We start from the raw sequence: 14399 nt of genomic DNA, 5'->3' as shown, positions 1-14399 counted from the left end.
ATATATATATATATATATATATATATGCGCATATATGATATCACATAATGCGTACACAAATATATACATACATACATATATATATATATATAAAATATGTGAACAATAGTTTCATTTATTTGACAGACACTATTCCCCACCCCTTTTTCTACCAGCACCCCATCCTTCATGCATACAGCCAAACACTCGCTGCTTTCACTATCATTATACAACTCACAAACTTCACGCATAATCAAAAGCACGAGAAGATGCATGAAACTGCGCACAACCATTCTTTCTCTCTCTGTTACATACATACGCATTTAAAAGACGAATCGATTCAAATTGTCATTCTTATATTTTTTTGACTTCTTATTTATTTTTTTTTTTTACTTTTTTCGTCTTTTTATTCATTCACCCATACACATGCATACTGATTCTCATTTATATCTCATTCAAATTTAATCTTTTCTTCATGTTTCTAACAGCAAAATGATCACGCTATTTATCAATCTTTTCCTCCATTTCCTTTTCTATTTTTAAATCTCTTATCATTCTTGCTTTCATCCATTCTTTCATACATCAACTTTCGTTACATTCATTCATTAATCGATTTTCCTTCTTGCTCTCTTTTTTTTAGCAATGTCTTTCTTCAGTTCTAGTTTTGCCTGTGCTTCTAAAGTCGAGACTCTTGGTGGCCCACGTTTTCTTTATTTTCTTTCTTTTTTGTCTGCAAGCGAAACCACCGTGAGCGTTCGAGTCGTGTTACATCATCTTTTATTATTTTTTTTGTTATCTTATTACACGACGCGGCGCAATTCGAATAAGATTCAATGGAAGTGTGTGTTATCTACAAAATATCTTAATTACTCGCTAATTACAGCACAAAACATGCAAATATAAAAATTTGCATCATATTATCGTTAATATTTATATATATAATCGTCACCCAATATTCTTTATCGTTCACATCGCACCATTTTAGGTTCGTCAAAACAGATTTCTTTCTTAGTTGTTTAAACGTCATTTATCTCGTTCCTTTTTTTTTTATATATTATTATGCTGCTTAACGATTATTTCATTTTTCTTTTCATCTTTTTAACTGTTATGTTTTTCTTTTTTACCCTCTTCCCATCTTCCCTTTATCACTACACCCCGTTTATATCTCTACGAGTTCTTATTTTTCCATTTTTCGTCTTTTCTTTGTTCACAGTTTAGTTCTTCCTCGCATTTTTTTTTTCTTTTTTATTAACTATGAAACATCTTACACTATCGATATTATTCCAATTCATGAAGTAGGAAAGATATACTCGACACGTATTCATGTAAACAGCGTCGTAGTATACCTTAACTTACTAACACTGATAATTAACTTTCTTACTTTTCTGTCGTTTTCTTTTTTGTTATTCGATATAAAACTACAACCACATGGTGTTATGTTATATCGACACTTTGTTCCTTTTCTACACACTCTAAATCCCGCATTTTATTTTTTTTTCATCGATTTTCCTTCTATATAATCTTGTTTTTTGTTCACTCGCACTCGTTTTAACTATCTTTCTAACATTTCTCGCTCTCATATTTTCTAAAATGAATAGCAGCAATAGCAGCTTTTTTCTACAAGCTGTCTCTCGTGTCTCTTATTTGGACACAAAAATTGATCACTTTTTGCACAAGGGGGCTAAACAAACAAACCCGCGGATCAACCAAGAACGAAAAAAGAAGAGGAATATACCATCCATTAATAAAATAAAGTTACGTGCCCCTGGAACACTGGAACAATACACGAGCAACGATCGCAGCCACCTGCTGATCTAAAATTTGACTCATCACTAAGGCGAGTAATCGTGATTCGTGTTGTAATAGCAGAGTTCTGTTATCAGGATGCCTAGCAAGATTCAGCAATGTGCCGGCTGCACGTCGTAGCATGTCCAAACTTGTGCCCATTGATTCAGGATTATCACGCAGCGCTGCCAATCCATGCTGATTTGCAACTCCTAATGCGCTCGATTCTGCCTGCTCGATGAATGCTACCAACAATGCTACACAAGGTGTCTGCAAAGCAATTGTACGAGCCACACCACTATCTGCTGCGGATAGAAAATGGAGCAAATTCACGCCGAATTCGCGCAATACTTGCTCTTCGCTTCGGCAAAGTAACCTGGTCAATACCGAACAAAGTCTCTGGAGTCTCGAATATGGAGGTGTAGCAACCACCAGATCCACATTGCATTCTGTTACGCAAAGTTTGCATAAAGCCTCCAGCGCTAATCGTTGCGGTGATAAAGAAGAATTCGGACCAACTGTAGGAAAAGGATCTTGTCCATGAGCAGCCGGACACACGGCCCAATGTAAAAGACCATCCAATACCGGTCGAGATATTTCTTCTGGATGTTGACTTAAATCCATATGACCAGCTATATTTGCTGCCATGACAAGCACATTTTCTCTTATGTGATGCAAAAAATCCCACCACCATTCACTTTCCCCTTGTAAGCTACTACATGAGTCCGCGAAATCTGCATCTTCTTCGCGATCATAGTTTCTTGTCTTCTGTGTCCTCACTGGATGCTCATGATGCAATAACAATAACTTACCAAGAAGACTTAAAAATGTCACATTTTTAGCGAATTCAGCCTCGTTACCCGGAATAAATGTGAGATTCCTTAGTATTGTAGATAAACATACACAACGTCGAGCCAGATTATCTTGTGTTTCCGTAACAAGATATAAACTTGCTTCGTCTCTTGAATAACTTTCATCTTCATAATCGCTTATTCGTCTTCTTTTTAACGTACCTGCTGGATCTCTTATTTTTAATCTTGGTCCCTCCTTATTATCATTTTTCATTACTGATTCTTGTTCTTCATTTTCTATTTTAATCTCATTTTTCTCCATTTCAATATTATTTGTTGTATCATTTAAACCATTTTGTGTTAGTATAAGTTCCTCTTCGGATTTTTGCATGTCTGAAAAGTGTTCACCCATATTGTTATTTACTTTTGCTTCTGTATCACATTCTTTTTTAAATCCATCATTTTTTTTCTCGAATAATTCTCTGGTAAGATCGTTCATTTCAACTGGTTCCTTTTTAATCCTTGATAAAACATCACTTAAAGTCTTTGTCTTCTTCTTCTTGTCCAATTGCTTCTTCTCATTCGTTTCTTTTGGCTTCTCTCCAGATTCGGTTATTTTTTGAGAGAAGTCTAGTGATTCGAGCGTACCAGAATCTGCTTTGGTTTCATCTTTCAAGTCTGTACACTCTACTTCCTTTTGCAGCAAAGGTGGTTTTTCATCTCGAAGGAGACGTGCGAATGGCACTGTTCCTATTTCAGATTGAAAACATGTTACTATATATTTAGTCGTATTATTATCGACTTGCCAAGGTTCAGTTTCTGATTCACAATCTTGATGATCCCAAGACCTTCTTGTGTCTAAAACAAATAAATCGTCGTCTCTCGGAATTATTTTTACCGGACGACCTCGTCTGGACAAAAGTGTGTAATTTGACGATGAAAGCAATTTGGTTCGATCTTCAGGATCAATAGGACGCGTCACGGCACCAAGATCAACTTCTGGACCATCTGCTGATTGATTCCAATTACGATCGTCTTCATTTACAGGTGATTCAAACATATCAGACAAAGAACGTGAGAAATGTTCCAGTAGAACATCCAAAAGCCCAGGCAAGTGTGCCAACCCAAAATAACTTACCTGCAGAATTTATTTTTTTATAATTTAGTATTTTCATTCATTGATCATTGTAAAAAAAATAAAAAGATATTAAGATGAAACTTACAGAAGAATCATCGAATAATAAAATATTTAACACATCAAGAGCCCAACAGCTTTCAGCTAATAAGCCTGATCTTAAAGCCATCATAATACGCCAAGCTTCTATTGGTGCTACATCAGCACGTGTAAGTTTCCGACGCTTATACAGAAGTGGAGTTATTGCTTCCACACTATCCGGAGGGAATGTCATTTCTCTTTTTGATGTAGGTTGCTGATTAATCATCGGATTTATACCAAGTTGATTCTGTAAATCAATGTTAATTTATATACAATAATATATACATTAAAAAAGAAAACAAAAATTAAATCAAAAAAATAAAAATAAATTAAAAAAGATAAGATAACTAAACAAAAATTTTTAAAAATATATTTAAATAATAAATATAGAATAAATTACCTGATGATTTCCAGGTGCAGAATAAAGAGGGGACGGTTGATTTGAATAACGGTGATCCCATGGTGGAGGAGCATGAGCTATAGCATTCAATGTTGGTTGAGGAGTAGTTCTATTTGGTTGTTGACTACCCCATTGTTGATTATTAGCAAGTCCTGACGAAGGTGTAGAAGAAGCAGATTGTGGTGTTTGCTGTTGCGATTGTTGTTGTTGTTGTTGCGTCTGAGATTGTGGTTGTTGAGATGGATACTGAACTCTATTATTTCCACTAGTACTATTATATTGATTTGTTGTATTTGGCCATCCTATAATTAATGAATCTTTTTTAATATTCTTATTCGTACTTAATTTAATTATAAAAATAATAAAATTTACCTGAATACGCTGGTCGTGGTTGATTATACTGAGGATATTGTTGATCTTTGGCAAAATCTGGATGACGTCGAGGAGGATTAGGACCTGGGGGTGGTGGTGGCATATTTTTATTTGCATTTGCACCACCTGAATATATCTGTGTTCCTCCAGGAGCTCCATATCCTCCCTTTAAATTATAATATCGATTATAATATTTAATTGAATGATATAATAAAAAGAATAAAAAATATAATGAAAAGACAAAAAACAAAAAATACATAATATTACCTGTTCTTGTCGATAGTAATCTTGAGGGCAAGAATAAGATGAAGCAGCTGAAGGTTGTGAAGGTGAAGAAGGTTGGCTAGTTGCTGTTTGTTGTGGTACAGTAGCTGGATGTGCTTGTGGTGCAGATGGATAGCTATTATTTCTTGCATTAGGTGGTGTTCCTGCTGAATAATTCGCAGGTTGTTGACTACTACTGTATCTATTATATATATCTTGTCCACCAGCATTATTTGGTGGCATATTTCCTCCTGGATATCCTCTGTAAGATTTTTGGAAATTATACTCTACCCTTTTATTAAATAAAACCTTAAAATGATTTCAATTTCTAACCTGTCAACATCTGGTACATAAGGTGAATAATGCGATCTGGGTGAATAAGGTTGATTGAATTCTCCCTGTTGTGACAACGTATTTGCTTGGGGCCGGATGTATTGATCTTGAGGATAATTTTGATAGGAACCTGTATTTTGGTAACTGCCTTGTTGTATGCCTTGAATAAGATTGTTCCAATATCAAAATAAAAATTCAATTATTTTAAATAATAAAAAAAAAAAAATAAAACAAAATTCGTATAAGTGTTAAAGATAAACTGAAAGAAAATACTTAAAAGAAATTTGGTTATATATTGTGAAAGGAGACAAGGGTGAGAGAAATACCTGAGGCTCGTAGCGGACCAGGGTGGGGCGTTGCGTTCGACTTGCGAAAAAGGCGTCCCACGCCGTCGTCGAACAGATTCGTGCTATTCTGCCCGCCCTGGTTCAAACCACCTACCAGAACATATTCTCTCAACCGCAATTCCTTTCACATGATTAATAAAGTGTTCACATTAAACACTTTTCCAAATCAATCAATATTCAAATTTTGTATTTTATTTATTATAAAATATTAAAAAATACTGAAAATGAATAATGAAAGAAATTTTTTACCTTGATGTGGAGAAGGTGCACTACTTTGACTCGGAGGTCTTGGAGGTGGAGGCGTATATTCTGACGAAGGTCCTCCTGGTGTGCCTCCAGTATAACTACTTTGATAACTTCCATAACCATCCATGGAAGCATTGCTTGATCCAGCGGCAGGGAATGAATCTTGTGAATTGGAAGATCCTAAAAATATAAAAATCATAAAATTAAAATATTAAAATAATATATTAATTAAAAATAGTTAAGTAATCTAAGTAAAAAAGATATTTTAAAAATTTACCTGGTGAGGGTACAGAAGCAGTTGCTTTTGATGGTTTCTTTTTTGAACCAGCTTCAACTTGATTTATAATAGGCTGAGGATCCACACCTCCACGATCGAAGTGGCATTCATATGCCAACAAGTGCTTGGTATAGTGTTTTCGTAATGTATATGCTGCACTGCTACTTGCCCCAATGCCCAATAAACCAGCTATATCTTTCCATGTTTTGTTTTTGGTCACCTATAGAAAATTAACATCAAAAATTTTCTCATTAATATTTATTCAATTGTTCATTTTTTTTTAGCAAAGAATCTAAACAGACAAAAATCTGTATTTTGAAAACGCAAAGTAACAAATAAAAGAATATATAAAAAAAAAAAAATATCACGGCGGCTATCAATATAAAAAGAAATTAAATATTAGTTTGATAAAAAAAATTTTTTTTCTGTATATACAAATACCTCGATTCCTGATCATGCAAGTATGAAAAATGAAACGAATAGACAAAAGTACAATCGAAACGAATTACCGTTATACATTGATACTAAAAGTTTATTCTTCGTTGAATATTAGAATAATTCCATATAGCACCAAGGTTTGTAGATCAGGTCGTTTTCCATACGTGTTGAATGACTACTTTAAGAAAAGACGAGTTAAGCTTCTTTTTTTTTTCATAATTTTATAAACAGTATACGAGAAAAAAAACTATATAGCAAAAAATATAATATAAATCATGCACAATTCAGCGCACACAGAAACAAAGCATATTTTATAATTGTATACATCAAATATATAAAAAGAAATAAATAACTATTGATATAATTGAAAATGCTATTATTATAAAAAACAAAAACTCATTGATCGAGTTATTAATGGTTTTATGGTATGTATCAAATGTGTACACAATATCAAAAAGAACAAAAACACGAAACACATAGAGAATTATAAAAAAAAAAAAACTACTATAAAGACACCGAGGGCTAGATGGAACTACACTGCACCTTGCATACCTCCATGAAGCCCCCCCTCTCTTTCACGTAGAGGTATAGCCGAAATAAGTCGAGGGGGTTCTTGGAGATGGTAGGACAGCTAGTAATAGGTGTTCTTCGTTCTTCCATGAAATTAACTAATTTATCCAGCCATGTTCTTCGTTCCATTGAATCATCCATTTCGTATAGCTTTGCTAAACTGTCTGGTTTCTGAAATTATTATTATGAAATTTGTTAATTTTCTCCGTATTAAATATAATTCTGTTTTTTCTTGTACATTTGATGTACTATTTTCTAAGGATACTTTCATTTACAATGTCATTTAATTACTTGTAATAAGTAAATTGTAAATATAATAAATAAAATATATTCATATGAATATATTTTAAAATAATTAATATCATAAGCTACATGTTTCATGCAATAAAGTGATGTTTTTTAAATGATAAAATAAATAAAAGCGAAAAATATATATGTATATAGATATACATCATGCGATTATACAAAGCATATAAAAATAATATAAAAATTTTTGCGAAAGATTAAAAGATGTAAAAATAAGCAGGTTTTAGGACAATTATATATATCATAAAAATATTTTTTTGTTTTTGACTTTATATCTTTGTTTGGTTAATACCAGAAATTGTTATATAGATAAACGTATATGCGAGATATAATTATTATATAATTTTTAATAATCACATTATGATAATAATAGTCCGTTTAATAACGCAAATGAAACAATAATACATAGATGTTTCTGTAAAGGTACAATGTTAAAATAGAGAAAGTTAAAATAATTACATTTGCTAAGCAAATATCAGGATGTCTAGTTAAAACGAAGCACGAAGCATTCAGTGTAAATAGTATGTTGTGCAACGGTATAATAAATACTTATAGTGAATAAACAGTAACCTTAGATCTGTACGGGTCTTGAGGCACATGACTGTTAAATACCTGTAAAATATATAAAATATTGAAAAGCCGAAAAAAATTATAGTATAAAAACACATTATCCCTGATTGTTTATTATTTTTAGCATTTTCATGTAGAAACATTTAAACATGCAAAATAAAGATACAGATATACATACGAAAATAGTAATCATTATGTCAGATTCTTAAGAATTATGTAATGAAACGAAATACATACAGGACTAGCAGGAGTACGTGGCCAACCAGGACTGTTCATATCAGGATATTCTTCGTGTATCGAGTTAATACTCGCTGCGCCAGGTGATGGAACTGTACTTTGTGGTGTAGTTGGATGACTATGATATCCTCCTATCATTTCTTTCCGTACCTTTGGTGTAAATGCTGGATCTTCTCCAGAAGCTATATTAAAATAAAATTATGCATTTTCATAAATAAAATGAAATATATCTTTTAAAATTTTGTACCAACCAGCTGATGCATTTGACAATGTAGATTGTTGAGAACCTTCATCTAAAGATGTACCATCAGGACCAGTTGTTATTACAGATGTAACAGTGCCACTTGAAGTAGAAGTAACATTTATACCTGAAGTACCTACATAAATAAATATTTTCAATTATTATTCTATTAAAAAATTATATGAAACAAAATATATGATAAAATGGCATGTACCTGAAGCAGTAGTAGTTATACCACTATCATTAGAAGTTTCAGTAGTAAGATCTGCAGAATTATGACTGGCTGGTGTTGGTGTTGAAGTAGGATGTGAGTTAGGTGTAGTACTTGGTGGAGGCATTGGACTTCCTTCATGATTGAGAGGTGGTGTGGCCGCAGGAGTATGTAAATGTGGTACAGCTGAGCTAGTTGGTGGTGGCTGACTACTAATATGATTAGGTGATGGTGGTGGAGGACCCATTGAACTTGCTGGTGGGCCCATATTACCAATCACAGCAACTCCAGGAGTACCTGGTGGTACCATACCTGTTGTACTACTACCTCCATAAACTTGAGGTGGACCTGGACTAGGTGGCATTCCTGGTGGTACACTATTAAATCCCATTTTATGCTACAAGAAAATGATACATTGATTTTATATAACTAATATTAAATTTTTATTTATTTTGAAAATACATTTTACTTACAGTATATGGAGGATATTGCACCAAATTATTAGGTCTATTAGAAGCCTGGTATTGATTATTAGGTGGTGGTTGTGAATTAGCTGGTGATGGATATCCTTGTGGAAATTGTACATGTGGACGTGGAGGTGGATAGGTACTTTGCGTATGATAACCTCCAGGCTGGCCTGCAGCCGTCCCACTAGCTGCATATCCCATACCACCACCCATTGGATTCATTCCACCAAGGCTTGCTGAACCAGGTCCTGGTTGAACAACACCAGGACCAGTATTATTCATTTTATAACTATGCATGTGTGGTGAAGGACCCAATGGTTGTTGGTATGCTCCTAAAAATATATATTTCTCATATTTTTTATACAAAAAAGAGACATATAAATACAAAAATAAATACAAATTTTATATCTTTTACTTACCTTGAGTTGTCATAGGAGAATGGCTCATTCGTGCTGGTCCACTACCATCTGACTGGCTACTTGACGGACGTGGAGGCATCTGAACGTTTTGTTGACCTATCAAAAATATATATAATTTAATTTGTATATATTCAATTAAATACAATTATATTATCAAAAATATAAAGATTAAAAATACACAGACCAACAGCAGGGGACATTGAGCGAGAACCTGTAGATCCTGTAGGAGAAGGGGTTGGTCTCATCCCCTGTGAATTAGGTGTTCCCGGACAAGCAGGTCCATTCGAACTATCGTTACTGTTTTGTCCAGATAATTCCTAAATTATAACATAAAACACAAAATAGAAACACTAAAAATATATTATAAAAATATTTTCATTCAAAACATATTTTTATAACTATAAAAAATAAAATAAAATAATTATACCTAACATTTAAATTATATTTGATTTTTGATTATGTTATATAAAAACTTACAGAATTTATTAATATAGTAATTGATATTTATATAAACTAAAATTATACAATAATTAAAATGCCTATAATGCCATAAAAAAAAATTAGAATCAATTATGAGAATAGAAATTACTTTTAAATAATTGTTTGATTCATAGCATCATTTTTCAATCAATTTATTAAATTTTACATTTGCTAATATAAATAAAAAAAAACCAAATTAGCAAATTAATATGATAAATATTTATGTAAATATATAGGAATAAAAATAAAATAAAAATAAAATAAAATAAAATATCTCATAAAAAGCCCACTTCTTGAAATATTCATGTTCTTTCTATATATGATATATTTTTCATATTTAAAAAGCGAAAAAATTTGGAAATGCACTCTACACACGCGGCCATTCGCCACTAATCGTACGATGCAACATAACACGTCATATACACGCGCATGTTTTCAACGATATTTAGCATATATGTACATACGTAAATGGAAGGGGAGAAGAGAAGGACGAGAAGGAGAAAGAGAGAATATGTATGTGTACGTAACACCTAACATAGTCGTCACAATGATACATTGGGAGAGTGCGCGCGGATATATTGGAAGATAGGAAAGAGGGAGGTCAAGAGAAAGAGAAAAAAGATACAGATAGATAGCTTGAAAGAGAAAGAGAAGAAAATAAGGTAAAAGATAGATAGATAGATAAATAGATAAAGATGAGGGACGAAAGAGAGGAATAACGATACAGACAAAGAAAGACGTAGAAGAAAAGAAGAAAGAAAAAAGTGCATCATTACACCTACCAAGCGGTGGACAAATCATCCTTACAGAAGATTAGAGACTTCCTCGGATGTATCACGGAACATATAATATATACTGTGTTGGACACAAGGACTCTCAGCATGACGCGAGAATCGAAGGAGAGGCGTTACCCCGCGCACTACGACAAAACCCACCATAGATTCGTGTGTTTCCCGTACGATTTTCACAAGTTTTACGGGAATCTCATGTAATAATAGCACACTATATTTAATCATATGTAATAAAGAAAGTCAGTGGTTTAATAAAACCATATGAAAACAGATATAATTCTTGTTTGTTACTATAGAACTACTGTTGGTTCACTGTGTACTTCGACCATCGCATGTTGTGTCAATAAGTCTCAATGTTTCATATCGTAGATACAACCCTTTAGTACAATTATAAATTGGCTACATTCGATCGCGTAGATCATATATTTAATAGGTTAGAATCGGACAGTTGATCGTCTACGTACGTGTACGTGGCCGGGAATAACTAAAAACGTGATTCTTTTTATCGAGTGTTCCGTCACTTCGGTTTACAGATTTCGCGTCTAGCAGTTCGTTGGAGGGCGTTCTTTCGTGGCGCGGCAAGCGTTCGGAAACTGTCGGCTATTTCCGTCGCTCTTCAACGAAGAATACTCGTGTGCTCCAAAAAACTCGAGAATATATGAGAAAGAAAACCACTAAAGTATAGAAACTATAGAAAATAAATATTTTTCTTAAATAAATTTAGTGGAAATCTCGTAAATTGATTAAATACTATTTATAAATCTTCATTAATAAAATTTAGTAAAATTTTTTTGGTTATATTAATTACTGCGTATTAATTGTTTTTAATTATTTTTCTATTATTTATTGTTACTTATTATTGAAAATTTTTAATTTTGATAAATTTATTTTTTTAAATTTATATATATATAAATATATTCAATATTATAAATTATAATAAGTTAAAATAAAGCAAATAAATTCACATAAATTTCTTAAAAAAAAATTTTAAGAATATTTTGTATTATTATTTTTTTTTATTAATATTATGATATTAATTATAGCGCGAATAATTGATTTTTATTAAAAATTTTTATGAAAAGCATAATTTGTTAAACATGTTGAGTAATAAATAATAAAATTTATTATAATATCAGTTTTTCAATAAATAAAAGATTTAGATTTATTAACAGATATAATATTACATGCAAATAGAATTCAATTAATATCATTTAAAATAATTATTAGTCGTTTAAAATATTCATCACTTTTCAGCAATGTCATACGAGAAGTTCGATAGCATGTCGCAAAGTGACAGTTGCATGATCTAACGAACCGAATATAGCTGAACGATATAAAACGTCAGAAGTAGTGGGGAAACTACCTCAGATACTCACTTTTCTCCCCACCACCGATTTGAGCGAATCATATACTTGCTCTCGCTTGCTTCTCTATACTCAGGTAACCTGTGTAATACTCTTGCTTCTCGCACTACCCGCCCATCTACATTGAAAGAAGCAAGAGATCGAATACATAAAGAAAGAGAGATGTTTGCCATACGTGCATGCGAGAATGTATTGAAAAGAGACAAGTAGACAAACGGAGTGGGGAAGAAGAGGAGAAGAGGGGAGAAGGCAGAAAGGGGAAGTCACTAATATCTGGGGCTCCAGCGGCCGCGCAACTCGCGCCCTAATCGAACTCTACAAGTCGCTTATTCTCCATCCCCACTTCCTACACCGTGCCCCTCCTATAGATGGGCAACTCATACTCAAGAGATCTCCCTTTCGCTCACTCATGTTTGCTCTTTTCAGGAGAGCAGTATCGAAGTTCTCCCGTCCACTGTATCTAAGATCAAATGGCATTTTTATGCAAGGTGAAATTAAAATTTGCTTTGTAATGCCGGTTATCATTCCATATAAAAGCTATCGTACTTTTACTTATATCATTTGTTTTTGGATCAAAAATCGAATCACTAATACTAAGAAATAATAATACACGTGCACACGTGCATTCCTGCGCATGTGCTTTTTAAGATCAAAATAAATCACTTAATAGAAAATCATAAAAAATTTTAACTTATTTTGTTTTGTTTTTTAGATTATTGAAATATTTATCAAAAAAATTTTATATATTTTATATAGTGCATTTCAATTATTAATAATCTTATATAATTTTGAGACATGCTATTATTTGAAATTCTTTAGAATATATAAAATTTTAACACTTACCCCTGAATCAATTCCTTGAGTATTAGGAGTTGTTGATCGTTGCTGTAGATTGTGAAAACTCTGTAAATACAATACAAAATTATTGTAAAAAAATTAATTTTTTTAATTTTACATACTTAATTTTTTAAAAAATTTTTAAATACAAACAAGATTTGTTTTTATTAATACACCAATAAAGGAGATTTTGAGATTTTTGTTTACATATATAAATTATTATTATAGAAGATAGAAATTTTTTTCTTTATGATAATATTAATTATAATAGTATAATTAATTATACTAGGATAAAATTGTATTATTTATATAACTTACTTGAGATTGGCCAGTTGACTGTGGTTGTGGTGATGCAGAAGGTGGTGGTGCTGGAGATTGAGAAAGAGCACGTTGTGGTGACTGACTGGAAGGATTGGTTTGATTGGCTGAAGGTGGTGGTGGATTTGGTGGTCCACCTTGATTCCAACCTCTTTGTTCTGTATAAAGACTGGAAGGATGGCTACTTTGCGTAGTATATGAATTTAGCTAAAAAATATAAATAATTATTTATTGATTAAAATATAAATAATTAATTATGAATATTATATTTAATTATTTTCTAATTATTATTAAATACCTGATGGTGACTGTATGGTGCATGAGGTCTTGCAGGAGAAGAATAACGTTGTGTATATTGTTGATATGGCATAGGAGTTGGAGAACTAGGTCCTCCAGGACCTGCATGTAATCTTGGTGATCCCTGTATATTATAAAACATATTTAATTATATATAATTATGAAAAGAATAATAAATCATATATTTTAAAATATACAATATATGCAAATTATTATTATAAAATAATAATTTTAAATTACAATTAAAATATATAATTTAAAATATTAAAATATTATACATAATTTAATAAGTATAAACATTTCTACCGTCTGTGGAGGACGTTGGCCAGGTTGTGGATACACTGGAGGGACAACTGGAGGTCGTTGAATGGGCCATGGTTGTTGATATGGCTCTGGCCCCATTCCAGGATAATTTCCATGAAAACGATGTACAGGTGTAGATGCTTGAAGTAACTGATTTAATGTAGGTGTCGGACCAGTAGCTTGTGATATACTTTGTCCTGATAGAAACCTTGGTTGTCCTGGAAAACTGCTTGGTGTAGCTCCTACATATGCCAATCGTGATTCAATCTTGGAAGCTGCATAATGCTCTTCCATCTCTGCCCGATGAACTCTTTCACTTTCATGTATTAAGTGTTTACCATGATAATCCAATTGTTTTCCTGGAAAGTCTCCATGCTTTCCTATATATTCTGGTACCTGCTTACTTGGATATTCAGTCAATGATTTGGAGGGAAATTCGTTTGATTTGTTGGTATACTCCTCAGGGTAATCACGTATAACGTTCGACGTAAACGGATGTCCGGGATGGTTTGGATGCCCGGGCGTATCGAGAGGCTCTTG

The 14399-nt window shown here is 32.5% G+C and overlaps 1 protein-coding gene across 7 annotated transcripts in view; it reads right to left on the bottom strand.

The window, feature by feature from the left end:
• Window positions 1–368: 368 nt before the first annotated feature.
• The window catches only part of LOC102680530 (trithorax group protein osa), a 14393-nt gene continuing 362 nt past the window's right edge, over window positions 369–14399 (bottom strand). The window contains exons 2-22 of one of the 7 annotated variants that reach the window (XM_031512352.1): window positions 13863–14399; window positions 13558–13680; window positions 13260–13466; window positions 12948–13007; window positions 9654–9786; window positions 9470–9565; window positions 9057–9382; window positions 8587–8980; window positions 8383–8508; window positions 8132–8313; window positions 7895–7936; window positions 6992–7189; window positions 6011–6230; window positions 5737–5913; window positions 5467–5577; window positions 5141–5300; window positions 4811–5069; window positions 4544–4709; window positions 4172–4473; window positions 3779–4018; window positions 369–3693 (exon numbers count right to left, since the gene is read on the bottom strand). In XM_031512352.1, the coding sequence (XP_031368212.1) occupies window positions 1735–3693; window positions 3779–4018; window positions 4172–4473; window positions 4544–4709; window positions 4811–5069; window positions 5141–5300; window positions 5467–5577; window positions 5737–5913; window positions 6011–6230; window positions 6992–7189; window positions 7895–7936; window positions 8132–8313; window positions 8383–8508; window positions 8587–8980; window positions 9057–9382; window positions 9470–9565; window positions 9654–9786; window positions 12948–13007; window positions 13260–13466; window positions 13558–13680; window positions 13863–14153 (5772 nt within the window). In that variant the 5' untranslated portion in view covers window positions 14154–14399 and the 3' untranslated portion in view covers window positions 369–1734. Of the gene's footprint in view, window positions 3694–3778; window positions 4019–4171; window positions 4474–4543; window positions 4710–4810; window positions 5070–5140; window positions 5301–5466; window positions 5578–5736; window positions 5914–6010; window positions 6231–6991; window positions 7190–7894; window positions 7937–8131; window positions 8314–8382; window positions 8509–8586; window positions 8981–9056; window positions 9383–9469; window positions 9566–9653; window positions 9787–10731; window positions 11399–12947; window positions 13008–13259; window positions 13467–13557; window positions 13681–13862 lie in introns of those variants that run through there. The other 6 variants (XM_031512353.1, XM_006619422.2, XM_031512354.1 and 3 more) reach the window with 6 other exon arrangements.

Source organism: Apis dorsata, unplaced genomic scaffold (assembly GCF_000469605.1).
Source record: "Apis dorsata unplaced genomic scaffold, Apis dorsata 1.3 scaffold_416, whole genome shotgun sequence".
In the NCBI taxonomy this organism is placed as follows: Eukaryota; Metazoa; Arthropoda; class Insecta; order Hymenoptera; family Apidae; genus Apis; species Apis dorsata.
Note: the sequence above shows the minus strand (reverse complement) of the source record. Positions and strands in the feature narration are given on the sequence as shown.